Raw genomic sequence first — 24,519 nt, 5'->3', positions numbered from 1 at the left:
TCTCTGGACACGTTCAAGTGTTTCAACCTCCTTCCTAAATTGAGGGGCCCAGAACTGGACACAGGACTCAAGGTGTGGCCTAACCAATGCAGAGTCCAGGGGCACAATGACTTCCCTGCTCCTGCTGGCCACACTATTCCTAATACAGGCCAGGATGCCATTGGCCCTCTTGGCCACCTGGGCACACTGCTGGCTCATGTTCCGGCAGCTGTCAATCAGTACCCCTAGGTCCCTCTCTGTATGGGAGCTCTCCAGCCACTCTGAAAGTCCTAAAAGACTAACTAAAACAATTTCCCATTGTTTTCTATTTCATCCTAATTCCATTCAGTTAAAAGTTGCTTTTGGTTTACAAATGCTTTGTAACATTTTCCTTACAATTGTTTGAGGGGAGAGCTTATCATGCATTGTTTCAGATGACTTCACTGGATGTAAAACTTAATGGTTTATAAAAAAATATTTCAAGAAAATACTATTGTGCTTTTTACTAGAACAGAACCATGACAAGGAAGACATTCTGTAATTGATGAGGAGGGAACCAGGCGTATTTCTAGCTATATACTAGTGTTTTTCATTAAAATTAAGTTAAGCAGCACTCAAAATAGTTTCATAGTTTCACAGTTTCATTCAGGGTTGGAAGGGACCACAAGGATCATCTAGTTCCAACCCCCCTGCCATGGGCAGGGACACCCAACACTAGATCAGGCTGGCCAGAGCCTCATCCAGCCTGGGCTTAAACACCCCCAGGGCCGGGGCCTCGACCACCTCCCTGGACAACCCATTCCAGGGCTTCACCACTCTCACGGTGAAGAACCTCCTCCTCACATCTAGCCTGAATCTCCCCACCTCCAGCTTCATTCCATTCCCCCTAGTCCTATCACTACCTGAGATCCTGAGAAGTCCTTCCCCAGCCTTCCTGTAGGCCCCCTTCAGATACTGGAAGGCCACAATGAAGTCACCTCAGAGCCTTCTCTTCTCCAGACTGAACAACCCCAACTCCTTCAGTCTGTCCTCACAGGAGAGGTGCTCCAGCCCTCTGCTCCTCCTCCTGGCCCTGCTCTGGACACCTTCCAGCACCTCCACATCCCTCTTGGAATAGGGGCTCCAGAACTAGACACAGTACTCCAGGTGGGGTCTCCCCAGAGCTGAGTAGAGGGGGAGGATCACCTCCCTTGACCTGCTAGCCACACTTCTCCTGATGCAGCCCAGGATCTGATTGTCTTTGCGGGCTGCAAGTGCACATTGAGAGCTCATTTTGAGCTTCTTGTCCACCAGCACCCCCAAGTCTCTCTCCTCAGGGCTACTTTCCAGCCAGTCCCTGCCCAGCCTGGATTTGTGCCTGGGATTGCCTCGACCCAGCTGCAGGACCCTGCACTTGCTCTTATTGAACTTCATGAGGTTGGCTTGTGCCCACCTCTCCAGCCTGTCCAGGTCCCTCTGCATGGCCTCCCTTCCCTCCAGCTGTCTGCTGCACCACACAGCTTGGTGTCATCAGCAAACCTGCTGAGGGTGCACTCAATGCCACTGTCCATGGCACCCACAAAGATGTTGAACAAGCCTTGTCCCAGGACTGATCCCTGAGGGACTCCACTTGTCCCTGGCCTCCATTGGGACATGGAGCCATGGACAGCCACTCTTTGGGTGCAGCCATCAAGCCAGTTCCTTATCCATCTAGTGGTCACCCGTCAAACCCATGTGTCACCAGTTTGGAGACCAGGATGTGGTGCGGGACAGTGTCGAAGGCTTTGCTCAGCTCCAGGTAAATGACATCAGTTGCTCGCCCCTCAGCTATTAATTTTGTCACCTGTTCAGAGAAGGCCACCAGGTTGGTCAGGCAGGATTTGCCCTTGGCAAAGCCATGCTGACTGTTCCCAATCACCTCTTCACTATTCTTTTGAGCGAGTAGTGCCTCCAGGAGCATCTGCTCCATGATCTTTCTGGGCACAGAGGTGAGACTGACTGGCCTGTAGTTCCCTGGTTCCTCCTTCTTGCCCTTTTTGAAGATGGGGTAATGGTTTCCCTTTTCCAGTCCGTGGGGACTTCACCAGATTGCCATGACTTTTGAAATATAATAGAGAGGGGTTTAGCAACCTCCTCTGCCAGTTCTCTCAGCACCCGTGGGTGTATCCCATCAGGTCCCATAAATCCAATCCACTGGTATGTTATACCAGCCATCCAAAAACAATAGCCAAACATGGTTCAGAAGCTGTAATTGTTACATTGATGATGGTGAGGGAAAGTAACATTTATAGAGCAAACCCTGAAAACCTTCTTACATTTTCAGTGTTGCATCTGAGAACTTCCTCATTCTGTTTGTCTCCTCGAATTTGTAATATAAGGAATTACTAGCATAGCAATTTTGATACCTGCTCATTTTGAATATCTCTTACAGTTTTGTGTCAAATTCAGAAACATAAAATATAAACATAGAGGTGTTAATAGAAAAATTGAGTTTTAGTTTTAAAGTGGTTTGCCATGTTCAAAATCCTATAGTGTAATGTACAGAGAGGATTAACTAGGGACAAGCTGCTCAAGGAAAACAGAGGAGTTTCATAATTGCTATTTTGAAAGAAGACCTGTGGAAAGAAGACCTGCTTGTCTTTTGTGATCCTTCTATACTAATTATTGTGGCACATTCCAAGGAAGTAAACAAAAATGTTATTCCTCAAATGAGCTTTTCAGGGATTTCTACAGCACTGCTTGACTGCCTCCTTGATTTGATCTGCTTAAGTGATGGTCGATGGTAGGCTGAACATGAGCCAGCAGTGTGCCCAGGCAGCCAAGAGGGCCAATGGCATCCTGGCCTGTATTAGGAATAGTGTGGCCAGCAGGAGCAGGGAGGTCATTCTGCCCCTGTACACTGCACTGGTTAGGCCACACCTTGAGTCCTGTGTCCAGTTCTGGGCCCCTCAGTTTAGGAAAGATGTTGACTTGCTGGAAGGTGTCCAGAGAAGGGCAACGAAATTGGGGAGGGGTTTGGAACACAAGCCCTATGAGGAAAGACTGAGGGATCTGGGATTGCTTAGCCTGGAGAAGAGGAGACTCAGCGGTGACCTCATTGCTCTCTACAAGTACCTGAAGGGAGGTTGTAGACAGGCAGAGGTTGGTCTCTACTCCCAGGCAGCCAGTACCAGAACTAGAGGACACAGTCTCAGGCTGCACCAGGGGAGGTTCAGGTTGGATGTTAGGAAGAAGTTCTATACAGAGAGAGTGATTGCCCATTGGAATGGGCTGCCTGGGGAGGCGGTGGAATCGCCGTCATTGGAGGTGTTCAGAAGGAGACTTGATGGGGTGCTTGGTTGCATGGTTTAGTTGTTTAGGTGGTGTTGGATTGGTTGATGGGTTGGACGTGATGATCTTGAAGGTCTCTTCCAACCTGGTCTATTCTATTCTATTCTATTCTATTCTATTCTATTCTATTCTATTCTATTCTATTCTACTCTATTTCCTGCCATTTAAGTGGAAAATCACAAATGAAATCTTTTTTGGAAGTGCAGTTTGGCAGAGACCTCATATCTTCTGGAAAACTCTCTGTCTGCCATTGCTGAAAATAATTTATATGTTTGGATTATTTGATATAGAGTGTTTACTTCTATCAAGATTTAAAACAAATTTTGATAGCAGCAGTTTTAAGATTATTTCTAATTGAAGTAAGATGTGTAGTATTGCAGGTTTTTTCAGCTTTTTGCAAACCTGATTCAGGAGAGTGACACATTTTAGTTGAATACTCACTCATGGTGAAATCCTACCCAAGATTGCCAGAAGTTAACAGTTTGTCTCCCATACTAGATGTGAGTTAGCATAAACAGAAGTCCATTTAGGCAGGTAATTATTTATTGTCTCTATATCTGAAGAAACTAATTTACTATGTTTTTCTGAGAGTGCCACTGTGACATTTGTTCCTGAAACATGATCCAGAGAGCACAGTGCAGTTCTAAGTTGTGTATTTAGTAGAGATAAACATATACCACATTTTCATTTCCCTCTGTAATGAATGTGCTAGAGAAGCTCACCTTACGTGATCGCATTTCAGAAGAGCCAGTACTTAGTTCGCAGTCTGCATCCAGACTCTTAAGTGTGCAGGTTATTTCATGTCTTGATGATACTGTGGATATTTAGACTGTCTGCTTTCACTAAATGATAACGAACAGCACAGACTAAAGTGATTTTCTGTGTGCTCAGAGGGGTATCTACACAGCCTAGATTTTCAAAGGAAATGGAATAGCTGCATTTCAGAACAGGTTTTTATTCTTTTAGTAGCTCATGAAAGTCAAAGACAAGTACTGGCAGCCAGCTAAACATTGGAGTTTTTCATGTGTTCACTGAAGAACATTCTCACATTCTAAAATACTGAGGAAAGTCAATGATTTTAACTTTAGTGTTGTCATCTCTTGTGGCCACAAATGGTCGGCCACATTGTAGAGGTAAGTAATTTTGCACTAGTAGAATATGTATTGCCTACTTAACCAGCCTCTATAAAGTTTCTCATTTTGCAATAGAAGTTACTGGTGTAGTAGTCAAGCCAAGACTTAGGCTTCCATATAAACAAGAATCATTGCACTGTCTTCACACTGTTCTTCCCAGCAATGCAAATGCCATACTCTTTTAACAATGCATAAAGGGCAAATTACATTTCAGAGACTACCACTGTTCATTTGGCCACTTGGTGATCTGTTCAGACACACTTGAGTTGGGAAATGATGATGTTGTTCATAGTAACTTTATTGTGCTGTAGCATTATACATTGTTTTATAAGATAAGTAGTCAACATACTCATTAATTTTAATAGTATGATTTGTGTTAACAATGCAGATAAAGTAGTGGCTGGGAGCAAGAAGTGAAAATACAAATGTATACAGCCATTTTTTTGTAATGGTTTTTGGTTTTGTGATCATAGAATACAAATTGGATAGAATTTAATGGGTAAAGCTGGCTAAGTGGAAAGTTAATTTTAATATGGCTTAAGAGAAACAGTAACTATTATATAGTTGAAAAGCAATTTAGAGAAAACACTCATTGCTTAGGTTATACTTTCAAGTTTATAGTTACATTTTATTACATTTCTTTGATACTAAATCTCCTAAGAATGCCTCCGTAAATTGAAGTGCTAGAGTGAAGGGAAGATAATGATTGTACTGATGCTGCATTATGGAATTGCAATGGATAACTGCTGATTTTTAAGTACTGTATGTGTTTGAGAATGTGCAATGTCTCTTTTAAACATAATACAAGAAATACACAGAAAAAAAGCATTGTGATTAATAAGTGTTTTGTTCCATCTACCTTTTGACAGGAGAATTAGATGACAGAGAACAGGCAAAGCTGGAAGTAAAAGTATGGGATCCAGATAGCCCACTTACTGACCATCAGATTGACCAGTTTTTAGTTGTAGCACGGTAAGATTAAAATCATCTAATTAAACAAAAACCATCTTCGTTTTCTAATAACTGTTTATTCCCCTAGATCACGTTGCTCCACTTGTTTGCCATTTTGTGAGCCCTTCTTTCTCCCACAGTTAGCGAAAAGAGAAAATCAGACCATAGCCTTCTGCATATTTATTGAAGCTAGCGATACAGAAGAGAGAAAAGGAAAAACCATGATGCTGCACTGGCGGTACCGCGAGTTTAGTAGCATGTGATGCTTCAGGTAGCAGTCGATTTTCCCCTCAAGAGTAATGAAACAGGATGTCAATGCTAATATTTCAGTCTGATAGTACTTGGAATTTCATAAGGTAAGATAAAAGTTAAGAGTACAAATAAAGAAAATGTTATCAAATGAAATAATGCAGAACTTGCCCGATGTACAGATGAGCGAAATAATGTGCAGTGCAATTGTTTTGGATTAATACACAAATGAAAGTTTTCAAGTGATACATTTCATTAGGGAAAACTATTGGGTCAGGTCGATTTTATAAATTAATGACATGATTATACAGATTTGAGAGGAACATCGAATCCCTTGGAATTCATAAATACCTCTAAAAATTATTTATCTGCTTCAAAAAACAACCAAAAAAGAACTTTCAAGACTACAGACTTCTTACTGAAGGACACCTCTATGCTCGTACAACACAGCATGTTTCACTTGTCCCATAACTTGTACTTAAAATATAGTACAAAGGTACTGTTCTAGTGATGGCAGAGAACTGTTTATTGCAGCTAGTGCAGGGATATTATCCTGAATCACTCCATCTCTTCTGTTTTCTGTAACCTGGTTGCAACCATAGCCCCAAATCTTATGCAAATAATCCTTTTGCATTATTACCAGTTTTCATTCTTTATTCTTTCTTCCCTTTGAACAAAGTATTTCAAGAAAGGAACAGAGAAGATGCTTTATATTTTACAGCTTATATGTATGTGCTTCCTTCTCTCCCACTTTGTAGTACAGTATGATTTCCTATGCAGTAGTAAAACTTGGCCTGCCCCTGTTGAATTTCCAAGCAAGCCAGAGCAATATAGGGGTCAAGATCATAGTATCATAGTATCAGTCAGGGTTGGAAGGGACTACAAGGATCATCCAGTTCCAACCCCCCTGCCATGGGTAGGGACACCCCACACTACATCAGGCTGGACAGAGCCTCATCCAGCCTGGGCTTAAACACCTCCAGTGACAGGGCCTCAGCCACCTCCCTGGACAACCCATTCCAGGGCTTCACCACTCTCATGCTGAAGAACCTCCCCCTCACATCCAGCCTGCATCTCCCCACCTCCAGCTTCATTCCATTGCCCCTAGTCCTATCACTGCCTGAGATCCTGAGAAGTCCCTCCCCAGCCCTCCTGTAGGCTCCTTCAGATACTGGAAGGCCACAATGAAGTCACCTGGGAGCCTTCTCTTCTGCAGACTGAGCAGCCCCAACTCCTTCAGTCTGTCCTCATAGGAGAGGTGCTCCAGCCCTCTGATCATCCTCGTGGCCCTTCTCTGGACATGTTCCAGCACCTCCAGATCTCTCTTGTAATAGGGGCTCCAGACCTGGAGGCAGTGCTCCAGGTGGGGTCCCACCAGAGCTGAGTAGAGGGGAAGAATCACCTCCCTTGCCCTGCTGGCCACACTTCTGCTGCAGCCCAGGATCTGATTGGCTTTGCGGGCTGCAAGTGCACACTGAGAGCTCCTGTTCAGCTTCTCCTCCACCAGCACCCCCAAGTCTCTCTCCTCAGGGCTGCTTTCCAGCCAGTCCCTGCCCAGCCTGGATTTGTGCCTGGGATTGCCTCGACCCAGATGCAGGACCCTGCCCTTGGTCTTGTTGAACCTCCTGAGGTTGGCTTGTGCCCACCTCTCCAGCCTGTCAAGGTCCCTCTGGATGGCCTCCCTTCCCTCCAGCGTGTCTGCTGCACCACACAGCTTGGTGTCGTCAGGAAACTTGCTGAGGGTGCACTCAATGCCACTGTCCCTGGCACCCACAAAGATGTTGAACAAGACAGGTCCCAGGACTGATCCCTGAGGGACTCTGCTTGTCCCTGGCCTCTACTGGGACATGGAGCCATTGACAGCCACTCTTTGGGTGCGGCCATCAAGCCAGTTCTGTATCCACCTAGTGGTCCACCCATCAAACCCATGTGTCACCAGTTTGGAGACCAGGATGTGAATCTCTTCATGAGGATCAGAAGTGCCTTCAAGGTGCTTCATAAAATAGAACCTAGACACTCAACTAGTTCTGTCACTAGCAATATGCCCAGACACATGTGGACAGACCATTATGGAGTGCCCAAAAATACCATCTGCATGAAGATTGTGTGCATTTTTGAAGAGTTCATCCATTGCCTGCACATCCCTCCACTCTCCTTTTTTCAGCCACTCTGGGAAACTGGAGTAGTATGCTGTGAAGTTGAAAATGTTCCCAGAGCAGTGTAGCAATAAGCAGTCTACTGAGAAGTGACAGCGAATAAAGGAAATTTTTAGAGACATCCTGTCCTGTACAGTATTGCACACCAACCAAGACTGCATTTAGAAGTTTGAAAAGTCAATAAATTTAAATATAAAAGGTTTCTGTTGTGATGGAAGTAAGTCTTGGTCATAGATGACTGATTTTAGCTGTGAAAGATCCTGTGGAAGGCAATCACTAATGACCATCTGTAATCAGATCTAAGTCAGGAAACCCTTTATTGATGTCCTTATGTGACACTCCATTAATCTCTGTGAGCTGCTTTTGAACAGAAACTCTTTCCAAGTTTCCATATACTTCTGTATTCATGGACTACCAGGTTACATTTCTGCTGTGTTCACTGCTTCTGAAACAGGTTTTCACCAGTTTCTGGAGAAGCAGTTCAGCTGTGATGATTGTAACAGCTTTAAATTTGGTATGTTGTATTCTTACAGCTAGAAGTTTTCATTATCATGGACCATTAAAGTTTTTTGAGTGGAGTTGATATTATGGTCTGCTAAACTGCATACACTTAGCAGATGGCTCTTCTGTGGCCTAACTGTATTCACTAAGCACTGGCAGTGCCTGCTGAGGCTCCAGTGAGAATGCTATTTCTCTAGTCGTGTTCGGTTTCACAAATTTGCAGTTTTGGCTGTAACTTTGGCCTAAATGCTCTCCTTGGTGTGAGTTTGGTTAAGTGTGTCTGTGCTGTCTATATTTGAAACTTTAAAAGCATTTTCACCTGATCCTTTGTCCATGCTGCCTCAGAGGCTTTGAGCATTTCTCAGTTTTTTCAGTCTGCTCTGGTTGAGGTAAGAGTTGCTTTTGTCCTTATAGGCTTTAGTTTTTTCGATCACACAGGCACACTTGGTTGATTCTTCAGAAGGTCTTTAAATCCGCTTTTTCTGTTTGTGTTGCCTGTTTGCAACATATTTGGCCTTGGGCATGTGACTTGCCCGGTCTGACAAGATTTGTTTGCTGTCTCAGGAAGGAGAGGCCTTTTTTCTGCATTTATGTTCTTGGTGGCTCTGGACTTGTGACTAAGCTCTAGTGTGCCATAATGTGCGTGACATAAAGAGAGAAGAATGTACCTGTCCTGAAAAGAAATTGCAGTTAGAAGTGACAGAGAAATCCATGGAGATATGGCAAAAATCAGGAGTACTTGAGTGGAAAGATCCTTAACTTCGAGCTCCCCAAGTAGTCTTGCTTGACTCTGGATTTACAAAGCTTTAATTACTGTAGTGGTAGTAGAGAGTCTTGCTTGAACTAGCAAAAGCATCTGTTGGGAGAAGCTTGAGGCATCAGACAAATGTATTCTGGTTGTGATTTTTTTGGGGGGGTAATACACTGCTATTTGTACTTTAGCAATGAGAATTCCAGCACTGTTTTCTACTCCATTCAAATATGATAAAGCTTCATTATCCATTTCTTGTTCTATCATATATTTTTTCTGCTAGCTTCAAAGAGCAGGATTCTGAGAAGTTGCCACAGCAGTTTAGATCTGCTCATGTTAGCAAATAGTACAATGCAGTAGAAGTGGATTTGTAGAATGGAAAGTTGTGGTGCTGAGGGCCTAGCATCCACACTGCACATTTTGAGCAGTTGTGGTGGGGTGGAAGGGTAAGGCCAAGAAGCCTCCTCCCTCCCCCCTTGTAAGGTAAAGGGAAAGAAAATTGAAGGGAAAGGAAAAAAAACTCACAAGCTGAATTAGCAAAGCAGTGGAGCTGTATATTTACAAAGCAATGTAGGGTATGCAGGGGAATATATACAAATTTACAATATTTACAATTTATACAAAGATATACAACAGAGTAACACAGAAATGAGAGTTCCCCCCCGCCTTGCTGAGGGGGTTCCCCACCTCCACTCTCCCTTCTCTCCCCCCCTTTCCCCAGAGTACGTCAGAAAAGAGAGAGAGAAAGAGAAAGAAAGAAGTTAAAAGCAGTTTTGTGTTAATTGGAAAGGAGTTAATACAGGCCTGGTATCTTATCGGCTTCAAGGCCGAAGCCTTGGCAGAAAACCCAGCACAGAGAGAGCTGCTGCCCAAAGGAGAGGCGGAAGCAAGACTGCAGAAAAGTGCTGGAAAACCCAGTATACCCTCCTGCTGTCCCAGTTCAGAAGGTGCTTCCTCCCACTTCACCAATGAAATAGTTTAGATTATTCTTTCCGTTTACCAACTTCCGTCCACCATATTCCCTTTCTTAAGGGGACAATGTCAACCGGTCACAGCAGTTTTATTTTTAGGCTAACTCATATCTAATCCTGTGGACTAAATATCTATGAGTATGTGAAACTATCCAGTTGTATGCTACATGATACTTTTTGATGTTGATTCAGAGGCAGTAGATAAAGACGACGGGAACAGTTGCTTTGAAATGACGTTTCTAATTTGATCTAAAGCAGTGACAGAGAGGTATCCTGTTTTCTCCACTCATCAGTCTCTATTATTCCTCATATACAAGGAGTACTTTATTTCCTTGTGAGATCTCATGTTCTATTTCTAACTCTGTTCCAAGTACTAGGCAATATTTCCTATTGTGTGCATAACATAATTATCCTGTGGGTATTTTTAAAAGTTTGTCAAGGACTTGAAAATGGTCCTGGACAGACTCTTATGTGGTAGGAAGGCTGAAAACTGTAGACCTGACTGTGAAAGATCTTGATGCCAGTGCTGCACTCACAAAACAAGATAATTTGCTACCAAGGTGGATTACAGCATATAATAGTAAGCATATGGTTTGGTAATGAAAAGGCAAAGGTTCACATCAGGTTTGCTAGGAGTGTCGATAATAGCATGTTGCTGCCTGTTTGTCATGCTTGCCAATACATGCTTCTTTCTTTGTGCATTTTACATTACTATACTTGACCAAATTAATTTACAAGCAACTAAATCAGGCTTGGAGCTGAATTTATTTTTCTAATAAATTCTGGTATGTTACATTATAAAGAAAAAAATCCCTTCAGGAGCATTTTCATGGACCTGATTTTTTGGGGCTGTAAATCTTCTGTGGCCGAAATTACAGGATAGCATACAGAGAAGATCACTTAAATCATATCCTGTGAATTGAACTGCTTGTATACAGCAGAATTCATTTCTGTTGAGAAAAAGATTTTCACAGAAGATAATGGCAGGGGCTGGAAGAAGGAACTGCCCATGGTGAGTGAAGATCAGGTTGTGACCATCTGAAGAACCTGAAAGTGTTGAAGTCCGTGGCACCCGATGCTGAGGATACTGGCAGAGGAGGTTGCTAAACCACTCTCTGTTATATTCCAAAAGTCCTGGCAGTCTGGGGAGGTCTCCACTGACTGGAAAAGGGGAAACATAACTCCCATTTTCAAGAAGGGAAAGAGGGATGACCCAGGGAACTACAGGCCAGGCAGTCTCACCTCTGTGCCCAATAATATCATGGAGCAGATCTTCCTGGAGGCACTGCTGAGGCAGAAGAATAACAAAGAGGTGATTGGGCACCATCAGCACAGCTTCACCAAGGGCAAATCCTACCTGACAAACCTGGTGGCCTTCTATGACAAGGTCACAACATCAATAGATGAAGGCTGAGCAACTGGGATCATTGACCTGGACCTGAGCAAAGCCTTTGACACTGTCCCACACCACATCCTGATCTCCAAGCTGGTGCAGGATGGGTTCCATGGAAGGACTATTCAGTGGATAAAGAATTGGCTTGATGGCCACACCCAAAGGGTGGCTGTCAATGGTCCATGTCCAAGTGGAGGCCAGGGACAAGTGGAGTCCCTCAGGGATCAGTCCTGGGACCAGGCTTGTTCAACAACTCTGTTGGTGCCATGGACAGTGGCATTGAGTGAACCCTCAGCAGGTTTGCTGATGACACCAAGCTGTGTGGTGTAGCAGCCACACTGGAGGGAAGGGATACATCCAGAGGGACCTTGACAGGCTGGAGATCTGGGCCCATGACAACCTCAGGAGGTTCCACAAGACCAAATGCATCTGCATCCTGCATCTAGGTTGGGGCAATCCCAAGCACTGGGACTGGGCAGGGACTGACTTGAGAGCAGCCCTGAAGAAAAGGACCTGGGGGTGCTGGTGGATGAGAAGCTGAACATGAGCCAGCAGTGTGCACTTGTAGCCCAGAAAGCCAATCACATTCTGGGCTACATCAAGAGAAGTGTGGCCAGCAGGGCGAGGGAGGTGATTCTCCCCCTCTACTCCACTCTGGTGAGACCTCACCTGGAGTACTGTATCCAGTTCTGGAGCCCCTATTAAAAGAAGGATATGAATGTGCTGGAGCATGTTCAGGGAAGGGCCACAAGGATGGTCAGAGGGCTGGAGCACCTGTCCTATGGAGACAGACTGAGAGAATTGGGGCTATTCAGTCTGGAGAAGAGAAGGCTTCAGAGAGACCTAATTTTGGCCTTCCAGTATCTGAAGGGGGCTACAAGCAAGCTGGTGAGGGATGTTTGTAGGGTGTCAGGGAGTGATAGGACTGGGGGAATGGAGCAAAAACTAGAAATGGGTAGATTCAGATTGAATGTTAGGAAGAAGTTCTTCCCCATGAGGGTGGTGAGAGACTGGCACAGGTTGCCCAGGGAGGTGGTGGAAGCCTCATCCCTGGAGGTTTTTGCAGCCAGGCTGGATGTGGCTCTGAGCAACTTGATCTAGTGTGAGGTGTCTGTGCCCATGCTGGGTGACTGGTCCCATCCAGCCCTTACAATTCTATGATTCTATGTTCCATTTCTATTTATTTGCTCGTGGGATGGAAGGTTAATTGTGGTGTAAGGAGACTTTGTATGTAATGCCACACTCTATCCTAACTTTGAGAGTCTTTTGGAGTGAGAATAGAGGCAGGTGGCTTTCATGTTTATCATGTCATCTCTTTTCTGTGCTGTAACTATCAGAAGTGATAATAATGAAGCATAAGACTGTACAAACAGTTGCTTAGAATTGCAAAGAAGTTGTATTCTGGAACAGCAACTTTTAACTTTGAATGTGTTCTTCAGGTCCAATTGTGCATTATCCAGTAGTACAAATCTGAGGAGTATTTTTCAACTTTAATAATGTGCTGGTGACTTGTATCTCTAATGAAGAAGTTGTTGGTTTTTTTCTTTCTAAGATTTTGAGCACCACAAGACTCTCTTAAGAAGCAATCAGATATTAATCAGTAGTTTGTAATGATCTGTTACTGATAGCAGTCTAAGAGATACAATCACAATGTTGCCAGATTTTCTTTGGTAAACAACATCCTATTTCAGAACTAGTTACTGATGAGCAATCTGATTATCACCTTAACTTGCATTTGCTCCTTCATAAGTTCATTGACTGCCACTAATATTAATCTTAGGCAAAAAGATAACAATGATTTCTTTAAAAGTCTTAGTCTTGAGTTGTTTGGAGCAGTGTTTTTTTCTATGTTCAATACCTAATCTGAAGTTTTGCCTGGATGTAGGACACACGGGCATGAAGAAAAGGATAATGAGCTACTTCATCCTATGAAAGTTCACTGTCAGGTTTTTTTGGACATAGATATTGTTGTTTTTTTCTGAATTTGTGGATTTATTCCCTAGTCTTAGACCTAGCACTGGATTATCTTCTTTTGTGTTATAATTTTGTGGCTGTCAGTTGTACTCTGTTATAAAGCCATAAGAGAACATTCTTGGTTCTGGTATTTAAAATAATTACAATAAGTAAAGCCTAATTGTGACACTTTCAGGCTATGCCTTTGAAAGTTAGCTGCAGATTTTTGAGCAGAAGAGTGAAGAAATAGAAACAAATCCACAGCTGCGTGTGAAAAGGAAAACGAAAGATTGTTCTAAGCGAATTTCATTGGTCAGATGTGTGGGATGTAGTCTAACAAACTCACATTCTTCTTCATTCCTTTCCCCTTCTTCTGGTTGCTGAGGCTGCTTTCTGCTCTACTCAGCTGGGAGAATCTTATCAGCCTAACCCTGAGATAAGCACACTAACTCTCTAACGTCTCTTTCTCTTTTTCTTCTAATTAAACAGAGGAAAGTGGTGGGGGAGGTTAGGGGGGAAGCGGGGCAGTTTTGCCCATTCAGGGGAGTTTCCTTACTGTTTTCTGACACCTGTGTAATGCTGTCAATCCTGTATATTTGTACATATTCATTGCATTCCATTGTAGAGTGTAGTTTTGCTTGCAAATAGAGCTGCCATTTGCTTTCCCCGACTGAGTGAGCTGAGTTTTTGTTAATGCTAGTGGGCTAAACTACCACATTACAAAATAATTGGTGCCCAATGTGAGGCAAGATTGCTTGATTTGTTTCTGCTTGGATAAGGGGAGCACGATGAATCTATTTTGGATTCTGTGGCATTTGGTATATTCTGCTCTGAGTGTGATCATTGACAAGTATACTATTGGTTTAATGTTTGATAAGCTGGGAAGATATCTGATGTATAGATTGTACCTTTGGCTTAAGTATAAAATACAGCTGTTATATGATCGATTTTGGGGGTTCTTCAGGCTTAAGAGATACGGAAATATGACTTCAACTACAATTCCGATGGAAATCCACAAGTTCAGCATTCCAGTAGGCAAAAAGGTCATCCTCAGTAATAGCTGGGATCCTAAAGTGATTTATCTGCTGTGTGTAATCCTGCTGTCAGTAATAATTAATGTGTTCTAGTTAATGGCTCTGTTTTGGGAAAGGCGAGTGGCTAAAACATGTTTCATCTTTAAATGCAGACCCAGACGTAGGAGAAACAGTTCTAACTCAAATCTAGAGATTTCCAGTGTTGAAGAGATAGGAGAGGCAGTTAGAGACAGACAGGGAGAAGCTATGGGTAAGGCAGCTCTGGACAGGACCAACACTCACTAATTCTGACAATCAGCCAGCAGCAGCAGCAGCAGCAGTGCCTAAGATGGCAGCTGCAATATCACTGGCAGCCATTAGAGAGGCAAATCATTTCCTTCTGTATTGGCAGGACCAGAAGTGGCCTCTGCAGCAGCTGCTGTGTCTCAAAACCTGTCTGCTTCTGTTAAGCCTGCTGTGAATACAAATGTAGCTCAAATTAAGCAAGTTGCAGCTTTAGATAAGAGAGTTAGGTGAAAGGCAGATGCAGGATCTGACCCAGGGGAGCAGCAAAATTCCTCTGCTGGTGAGGGAACTTCTGTTAAAAAAGATCCTGCTCTGGATGAAGAGAAGGTTTGTTTTAAAAACATAGCTGAATTATTGAGACCATCACTGGATAATGGAGATGGCAGGACAGGATACAGGTTCTGGTAGGACAGCAGCTAATGGAGGTGCTTCTGAACTTAAAGAGGTACTTAAGAGAGTGGAAGCAGGAACATGGGGACAGCAACTGCAGGAGGATGAGACAGATGACGAGCAAGGTCAAGATGATATCCAAACAGCAAATGCCCCCAGACAGGCAATTAGGCATGTAAGAAAGGATTACATCAGAGGAGAGAGTGAGCCAACTCTAGCCTGGCTTGGCAGGTGTTTTGATACAGGTGCACCAGCTTTAATAGTGGGAGACAAGTCAGCATCTCAGCTAGGAACTCTCTCAAAAGATAGCGGGATAGATAGACATCTAGGCAGGTGTCTTGGTAAGGTTTCTCTGAGGACATGCCTTTTACTGGCAGCTCTTACGAGATACCCATCCAGAGATGACTTTCTATGGGATCCTGAACCCTGGAATTGAGCATTTGAGAGAATTTCCTGTTAGAGAGGTGATGCATGGAGACCATGGTACTCTGAATCCTGATTAAATTCCTGTGGGAACTGGTCTTGCTAAAAAGCTCATCAAACTTGCTCCTCCTAATTATGCTACTATTCTGGCAAGCAGAATTGTGGCAAGAAATTATGGTGGAGCTCCTCCTACGGCTGGCCATTTAACTGACCAAATGAGACAACTGGAGGATAGCATGACACGTGTTTCTTTGGTTTCAGCCATTGAAACTCTGTCTGGAAAAATTGAGAATTGCATGAAAGAGCTGAAGGAGGAATTTAAAAACTCCATATCCAAACTGGCACAAGGAGATAATTGCAATTCTTCCTCCAGATGGATACAAGTTTCAGCTGTTAGGAACAGAGGTCCTCGAAGGAGGATATTTCAAAACAGGTCAAACCAAAACAGACCACAGAGGCAATCCGGTGGGAGTATTTGGATAACTCTGTGTGATCAGTTTGGTGAGAACATGAACAGGTGGGATGGCCAACCAACTTCTAATCTTTTCAGGAGACTGAGGGAACTGCAAAGTGGCAGAACCCAAGGCAGCAATACCAGAAGGGTAGCTGTTACTTCTGCAGTTCCCCAGAACAACTCTAGTAGCTCCGACAGTGATTAGAATTCTAACACTGGATGCTGTGCTAACTGCACATGTGGACATATTCCCCATAAAGCTGTGTGGTGCAGCAGACAGGCTGGAGGGAAGGGAGGCCATCCAGAGGGACCTGGACAGGCTGGAGAGGTGGGCACAAGCCAACCTCATGAAGTTCAATAAGAGCAAGTGCAGGGTCCTGCATCTGGGTCGAGGCAATCCCAGGCACAAATCCAGGCTGGGCAGTGACTGGCTGGAAAGTAGCCCTGAGGAGAGAGACTTGGGGGTGCTGGTGGAGGAGAAGCTCAACAGGAGCTCTCAGTGTGCACTTGCAGCCCGCAAAGCCAATCAGCTCCTGGGCTGCATCAGGAGAAGTGTGGCTAGCAGGTCAAGGGAGGTGATTCTCCCCCTCTACTCAGCCCTGGTGAGACCCCACCTGGAGTACTGTGTCCAGTTCTGGAGCCCCTATTACGAGAGGAATGTGGAGGTGCTGGAAGGTGTCCAGAGAAGGGCCAGGAGGATGATCAGAGGGCTGGAGCACCTCTCCTATGAGGACAGACTGAAGGAGTTGGGGCTGTTCAGTCTGCAGAAGAGAAGGCTCCCAGGTGACCTAATTGTAGCCTTCCAATATCTGAAGGGGGGCTACAGGAAGGCTGGGGAAGGACTTCTCAGGATCTCAGGTAGTGATAGGACTAGGGGGAATGGAATGAAGCTGGAGGTGGGGAGATTCAGGCTAGATGTGAGGAGGAGGTTCTTCAGCATGAGAGTGGTGAAACCCTGGAATGGGTTGTCCAGGGAGGTGGTCGAGGCCCCGTCCCTGGGGGTGTTTAAGAGCAGGCTGGATGAGGCTCTGTCCAGCCTGATCTAGTGTGGGGTGTCCCTGCCCATGGCAGGGGGGTTGGAACTAGATGATCCTTGTGGTCCCTTCCAACCCTGAATGATACTATGGTACTATGAATTAGGGGTGCCCTGCCTCCCTCCAGGGGGAGGAGAGGGATCATGGAGATAACAGAATCTATTGGGATGTGTACATCCAGTGGCCTGGCACTTCACAATTGCGGAAGTACAGGGCCTTGGTTGACACAGTAGCTCAGTGCACCATAATACCATCAAATTTTCTAATAATACAATACATAATTACCTTAGCTTAGCCTATTTGCAGAAATGGTGCAGTGAAATACAGGGGGAAAGAAAACACAGCACCAAACAGGAAACCAACCTACTGAACTCCCACTCTTTCCACTGTCCTGTCTGCAGAGAAGAGGCAACACCCAAGAAACTGGAACCCAGAAGCAGCAGTCAGAACAGGAAGCCTCCTATGTTGCAATGTGAACTTCAAGCCCCATAATACTTTGCTCCAGTTAGCACTTTAATTTTTGAAGTCGAGGTGACTGCAGCCTGGTACGAATAACAGCATCAGGTTCAATTCCATCTGTTACTTCTCCACCCCTTACTCTAGACCATCTGCATCATGCCCAGCAGCAATTAACATTGAACAATGTCCATCATAAGTCATTCACTGTCCATTCTCACTCAAAGTGAGATCACGTTGCAGTACACAGAAGACTGCTCAGTGCAGATACAATGGAGTTCCACTCTGTTCCATTACTGTCTGGAACAGTCCATGACCAGTCCAAATGGTGGGGCTGTGTTTCCATCCCTGGGGCAGTCGAGTGGAGCAGCTGAGTCCAGTGATTCCTTTCACTCCTTCAAGTGAAAGCAGACTGTGACTTCATTCTGGTGCTCAGCTTCCAGCACATTCAGGAGTGGAGATCCCTCTGTCACACCAGAAATACAGACAGGTTCCACCTCTTCAACCTGCCAAGGTGTTGGTTCCATATAGTGCAACAAAACCAGTTGTCTCTCTCCTCCATCTATTTGCAGGCAGGGTCCTTCTAATTCTGATTAGAATCGCCTGTATCCTGTGAGGATGCTTTGGGCATTCCCTTCAGAAGAATCAGAAATACTATCAGCTTGTCTGCTCTTCTTGGGTGATTTTCCACTGGAAACTGAGGCAGCATTCTTCCAGGGAGATTTCCCCTCTAATTCATTTACTCATGAAGCTAAGACTGAAATGGGTTTTCCATTCCACTTCCTCATGTCCTCCCCATGGTCATGCAACAGAAATCACAGGGTATACCAGTGTGTGTACCTCTCAGACTTTTTCCCTCAAACGTCAGAGCATCTGTTCCTCATGGCTGAAACTCAGGCCTGTACAGAGGAGGAGAGATTTTCCTCACCTCCCTCAGGCTTTTGCTAGTTCTATCCACTGACCTTGGCCATCTTCCAAAGCTTGATAAGTTTAAGAGCTGATTGAGCAAACAGCTTGCTCTTTCTTTTAGTTCCCCGGTTCATCCTTATCTTTTGCAAACTGCTCCTTTTCCTTGCACCACCGCAAGCACATACAGGACCCCAGCACATTGGCTCCCAGAAAGGAAATACAGCACACAACAGAAAAGGGAAAAAAAGACAACAAAAGAAAACTTACAGAAAACTTTCTTAACAAGCTTCAAGATGTAACTGACTCTCCTCCTTGTTTATCTCAACCCTTTTGTCTCTTGCCAAAATTGACAGTATTAAGACAGCTGTTTTCGCTGCCGCACATTGGGTGCCAAAACGAATGTAATGATTGAGTGCAAGGGCTAAACTGCTTGCTCCCCCAACACGAAAGTGAGGGGAAAAGTAAGACACACAGCTCAGGGCTGAGATAAAGAGATAATGGTTTAATGTAATGTAATATATCATAAACACAATGTGTAACAACTAATTAATAATGCATGATTACCTTAGCTTAGCCTGTTTGCAGAAGCAGCACAGTGAAATACAGGGGGAAAAAAAATACCATAAGACAGGAAACCAAAATCAGTAGCTACCCGACTCCCACTCTTTCCGCTGCCATGTCTGCAGAAAACGGCCAACATGCAAGAAACGAGAATCCAGAAGCAGCAACCAGAACAGGAAGCCTCCCATGCTGCAATCTGAACTTCAAGCCCTATAATACTTTGCTCCAGTTAGCACTTTCATTTTTGAAGCTGGCATGACTGCAGCTTGGTATGAATAACAGCAGCAAGTTCACTTCAACCCATGACACAACCCCTAACATTCTGTGATTCAGCACTGCCAACTTTTTGCAAACAAACAAAAACATAAAATAGAATGTGTATGTGTGTTCTTGTCATGTTTACCATCTCTACAAAGAAGGAGCAAAGGTTGTGGACCAGCATTTGCATGTAACTTATTTATTCCATAGCCTTTAGAAATTTAAGCAGTTAGTATCTAGAGTGTGAATCACTGCTGTTGAATCTTAACTGTTAACTTAAAATACTGTGTTATATAAGTTTCTGGCATCAAGTACTGAAACATCCATTCAGTATCAAACATTCAGAAATCCAAGATAAAATTTCAATAGCAGATGTTACTATCACATTCTCCATGATCAGCAATACACTTCAGTGAGTTAAACTCTTGATGCATGTTATGTAGTTTTTTTTGCTGAATGTTGAGTTTATAGTATGCACTAATGTGCCACTTAGAGTGTTTTGATCTGTCAATAACACTCCTTATTGGTATAATTTTGCACTGAAAACTTGTGTGGGGTGTCATTGCTGAATAAGGCTCTATGCCTAGTCCAGAGGCTTAGACTGTATTAAAAATGTTACGTGCGAAATTGGGTCATAGCAATGTTTTTTCTGATTGTCATAATGACACAATGCAGCTCAAGCATGAGTTGTTATGCAACTCAGGCTGCTAGAGCAACTTCTGTTAGTTAATAACCTTTCTTATGTGTCACTGCATCTTTGCTCGTGTCCTTCATGATATGGTGAACCCAGTCAAATTCACATGCACATCTTTCCCTTTACTGTGCATGATCTGCCTCCATGAAAATCTTGCTGTTTAGAACAGCTGATTCTCTACCTCCATTCCTTACCTTTTAATGTTATGCCAAGTATAATAAATGCCATGTGCAGTTTATCAACAGAAGAGAAAAAGCAAGGTAAAGGCATAGAGAAAAACTAGTCCATTTGAATCGTGTCGGAATGCTTTTATTGAGTAGCTTGGGAGATCCATTTCTTTGATTAGTATGGAAAACCTGTGACAAAAATACGATTCTGGAAGCACCTTAGAGTAAGCAGGTATTCTTTCTTTAATTCCCTAATGGGAGTAGTAGGCATGCATTACTGTGAATAAAGTGTTAGTAATTTCCTCATGGGAACATGGTGAATGCTCTTTTTAAATTGTATTATAATTTGTTAAACAGCTTTGTAATTTAAAAAATAACAGTGGTAGTCATAAAACCCAAGCTGAGTAGAATATTTGACTTTATAATTACTAAAGAAATTGTACGTTTAAAAGTGGGTACTTCAGAGTTCTCTGAGTATCTTTTGTTTCCATACTGTTGTTCTTATATGTGGATTGTTACTTTTAGTGGAGAGTCACAAGTCCATACTGCAAGGTTTAGAGATTTGCTTCTATCAAATTGTCCTTCCCGGAATCACAGAACATTAGAGGTTGGAAGGGACCTCCAGAGATCATCAAGTCCAACCCCCTGCCAAAGCAGGATCACCTAGGGTAGTCCACACAGGAATACATCCAGGCAGGTTTTGAATGTGTCCAGAGAAGGAGACTCCACAACCTCTCTGGGCAGCCTGTTCCAGTGCTCTGTCACACTCACTGTAAAGAAGTATCTTCTCATGTTGTGGTGAAATCTTCTATGTTCAAGCTTTTACCTGTTGTTCCTTGTCTTATTATTGTGCACCACTGAAAAGAAATTGTCCCCATCCACTTGAGACCCACCCCTCAGATACTTATAGACATTAATAAGATCCCCTCTCAGTCTTCTTTTCTTAAGACTAAACAGCCCCAGGTTTCACAGTCTCCCTTCACAGGGGAGATGCACAAGTCCCCTAATCACCCTCACAGCTCTCTGCTGGATTCTTTCCAGCAGGTCCCTTTCTCTCTTGAACTGGAGAGCCCAACTGGACACAGTATTCCAGGTGTGGTCTCACTAGGGCAGAGCAGAGGAGGAGAAGTACCTACCTAAACCTGCTGGACACACTTTTCTTGATGCACCCTAGGATACTATTGGCTTTCTTTGACACAAGAACACGTCCCTTAGAGAACTTGCTGTCACCAGGACTCTAAGATCTTCCTCTGTGGAGCTGCTTTCCAGCCAGGCAGCCCCTAACCTGTTGTTATTCCTTCCCAGATGCAGGACCCTGCACTAGTCTTTATTGAACTTCATGAGGTTTGCCTGGGTGAGGTTTGCCATGCTGAGGGTAGTCTCAATCCCTTCATCCAGGTCATTGATAAAGATATTGAACAAAATTGGACCCAGTACTGATCCCTGGGGAGCACCACTGTCCACAGGGCTTCAAATTGTCTCTGTGCCACTGATGACAACCCTCTGAACTCTGTTGTTGAGCCAGTTTTCAATCCACCTCACAGACCAACTGTCTGCCACATTTCATGAGCTTTTCAATGAGGCTGTTACAGGAGAGAGTATCAAAAGCCTTACTGAAGTCAAGGTATACGGCATCCACTGCTCCTCCCTCATCTACCCATTTGGTCATGGTTTCATAGAAGGCTAGGAGGTTAGTCATGTAGGATCTCCCCTACTCTTGATAGCCTTCCTGTCTTCCATGTGGTTAGAGGTGATCCCCAGAATGAGCTGCGCCATCATCTTTACAGGGATGGAAGTGAGGTCTGTAGTTTCCCGGGTCCTCCTTCTTGCCTTTTTTGAAGACTGGAATGACTTTTGCTTTCTTTCAGGCATCAGGCACCTCTCCTATTCTCCATGACTATTCAAAAGTGATGGAGCAACAGGAGCTCAGCAACAGTATCAGCCAGCTCTGTCAGCACTTGTGGATGCACCCCATGGGGGCCCATGGATTTGTGTGTCATCAGTTGGTACAAGAGATCTCTAACCTGGTCCTGACTGACCAGTGGAGTGCCTTCTTCCTTCCAGTTCTGTTCCCTTGATTCCAGGGCTGCCCTTAGGAGTAAAGACTGAGGGAAAGGTAGCATTCAGCAACTCTGCCATCTCTGCATTTTCCGTAACTGTATCTCTCATACCATTCAGTAGTGGGCCCACCTTTTTCCTACTCTTGCTTTTATCATGGATGTATTTGAAAAAGCTCTTCTTGTTCTCTTTCAACCCCCGGCAAGGCTCAGTATCAAGAGGGCCTTGGCCTTTCTTGTTTCATCTCTACATTCTCTGGGTATATCCTCCCAATTAACCTGACCTTTTTTCCACATTTTGTCAGCCTCCTCTTTGAGTTTTTCTAAGAGTTCCTTACTATCCATGCAGGTTTCTGCCTCCCTTACTTGATTCTGCCTCCCTGACTTACATTTTTCTTGAGCTTGGAGGAGGTAATGTTTGAATATTAACCAGCTCTCTTGGGCCCCCCTTCCTTCTCAAGCCCTGGCCCACTGGATATTTCTGAGTTTTGAAGAGGGCAAAGTTATCTCTTTTAAAGTCCAGCGTTGAAATTTGACTACATGGTAACTCTAATATGTCATGGTAACTACAGCCATGATTACCCCCAACCTTAACATCTACTACTAGTCCTTCTTTGTTTGTTAATAGCAGGTCAGGCATCATGCTCCTTCTTGTTGGTTCTTTATCCATGCACTGCAGGAACCTTTTGGACTGTTTATGCTTGGCTGTGTGATCTTTCCAACTAGCATCAGCGTGGTTGAAGTCACCCATGAGCACCAGGGCACTTGATCTTAAGGCTACTTGCACATTCCAGTCATGTGAGCTGTCCCACCAAGTCTCTGTAATAGTGACAAGGTCATAGCCCTGTGGCTGCAACCAGGTTTCTAGTTCATCTGGCTCATTTCCCATGCTTCTTGTATTTTTATACAGACACTTCAGACATTTAGCAGAGTATCTGTTACCATTGTGGGTGTCACATAATCCACCATCCCCTACAGCCCCTGGGATAGCAGTGGAGCTGGTACCCTGCCTCACAATTGTCTCAGGTTTGTCTTCAGTGAGCCTGTTTTTTCCTTCTTCCCCCTTCAAAATTAAAGACCTATCAACCAGCCCTGGTAGTTCATGTCCCAAGATTCTTTTTCCTCTTAGAGACAACCATTTCTATCTGCAAACAGCAGACCTGAGGTTTTGTAGAGTAGCCCATCAGAATTGGTGAAATCTTAAAAGTAACAGTATGTGACTTCTATTTTTTAAAGGATGATTTTATAGATATGACATGATCTGACAATTAAAAAGTGATTATGTCTTTTATGTATTTACTGTCTGCTGTTTCTCTGTTGTAGTGCGGTTGGCACGTTTGCTCGAGCATTGGACTGCAGTAGTTCTGTTAGGCAACCAAGTTTACACATGAGTGCAGCTGCTGCTTCCCGAGACATCACACTGGTAGGTAGTCTCTTAAAAACCCTACAGCTTTTTTAATATGTGTGAATTGAACAGATTATTTAGATACATGCATTTTACTTAGATACATGCAAGGTTTGTGTGTGTGGCAGGTAGTCCTGTGTGTGTTCTGTTAGCTTATGGTTACTGCCCTTGTAATCATACTGTAAATCAGTTGACTTTAGTTGAAACCTGTTTAAATATAGTATCTTCATATCACAGTATCACAGTCTCACAGTATAACTAAGGTTGGAAGAGACCTCGAGACCATGGCACCAAGTGCCACATCCAATCTCCTCTTGAACGCCTCCAGGGACGGTGACTCCACCACCTCCCTGGGCAACACATTCCAATGATGAACAACTCGCTCAGTGAAGAACTTTCTCCTCACCTCGAGTCTAAACCTCCCCTGGCGCAGCTTGAGACTGTGTCCCCTTGTTCTGGTGCTGGTTGCCTGGGAGAAGAGACCAACCCCTTCGTGGCTACAATCACCTCTCAGGTAGTTGTAGAGGGCAATGTGATGATTTGCACAGCAGAGTGGATAATGCACATTATGCAGAGATTCATTTAGTATCACAGTATAACTAAGGTTGGAAGAGACCTCAAGGATCATCGAGTCCAACCTATCACCACAGACCTCATGACTATGTAATATACTAATATAATAATATATATATAAAATAATATATTAATATAGTATAATCGATCAATAGTGTGATTTAAAGTTTGGGGTAATAAGGGTGGTTGAAAATTGTTTAGATAATATTTTGTACTTACTAGATAATGTGTCAGTGGATTTTCTAAAGGAGATGCAATCTAACTTCATAAGCAACATTTCAAAGAACATTTTCTTAAGATATCCTTAGTTAAATTTCCTTAGTTTAAGTATTTACTGTAATGTAAGCATCTGCATCTTTTAAAGAAGGTTAAAAATACTGTGACTACAGACCAAAATGTTATCTCTGTGTATTCATACTGGCTGAGATATGACAGGAAGTGCTACTTTACAGTTGAACCTGACAATCTTAAAG

The 24,519-nt window shown here is 43.7% G+C and overlaps 1 protein-coding gene across 6 annotated transcripts in view; it reads left to right on the top strand.

Annotated features, from left to right (window-relative positions):
• Positions 1-24,519, top strand: part of MTA3 (metastasis associated 1 family member 3) — a 182,423-nt gene that overhangs the window by 111,477 nt on the left and 46,427 nt on the right. For all 6 annotated transcript variants that reach the window (XM_068165125.1, XM_068165121.1, XM_068165120.1 and 3 more), the window contains exons 7-8: positions 5,291-5,393; positions 23,392-23,491. In XM_068165125.1, coding sequence (XP_068021226.1) covers positions 5,291-5,393; positions 23,392-23,491 — 203 coding nt within the window. The remainder of the gene's footprint in view (positions 1-5,290; positions 5,394-23,391; positions 23,492-24,519) is intronic.

The sequence above is a fragment of the Melanerpes formicivorus genome, unplaced genomic scaffold (assembly GCF_026170545.1).
Source record: "Melanerpes formicivorus ecotype bairdi unplaced genomic scaffold, bMelFor1.0.p_v2 SCAF_84, whole genome shotgun sequence".
NCBI classification, from domain to species: Eukaryota; Metazoa; Chordata; class Aves; order Piciformes; family Picidae; genus Melanerpes; species Melanerpes formicivorus.
This window is presented reverse-complemented; position numbering and strand designations above follow the sequence as displayed.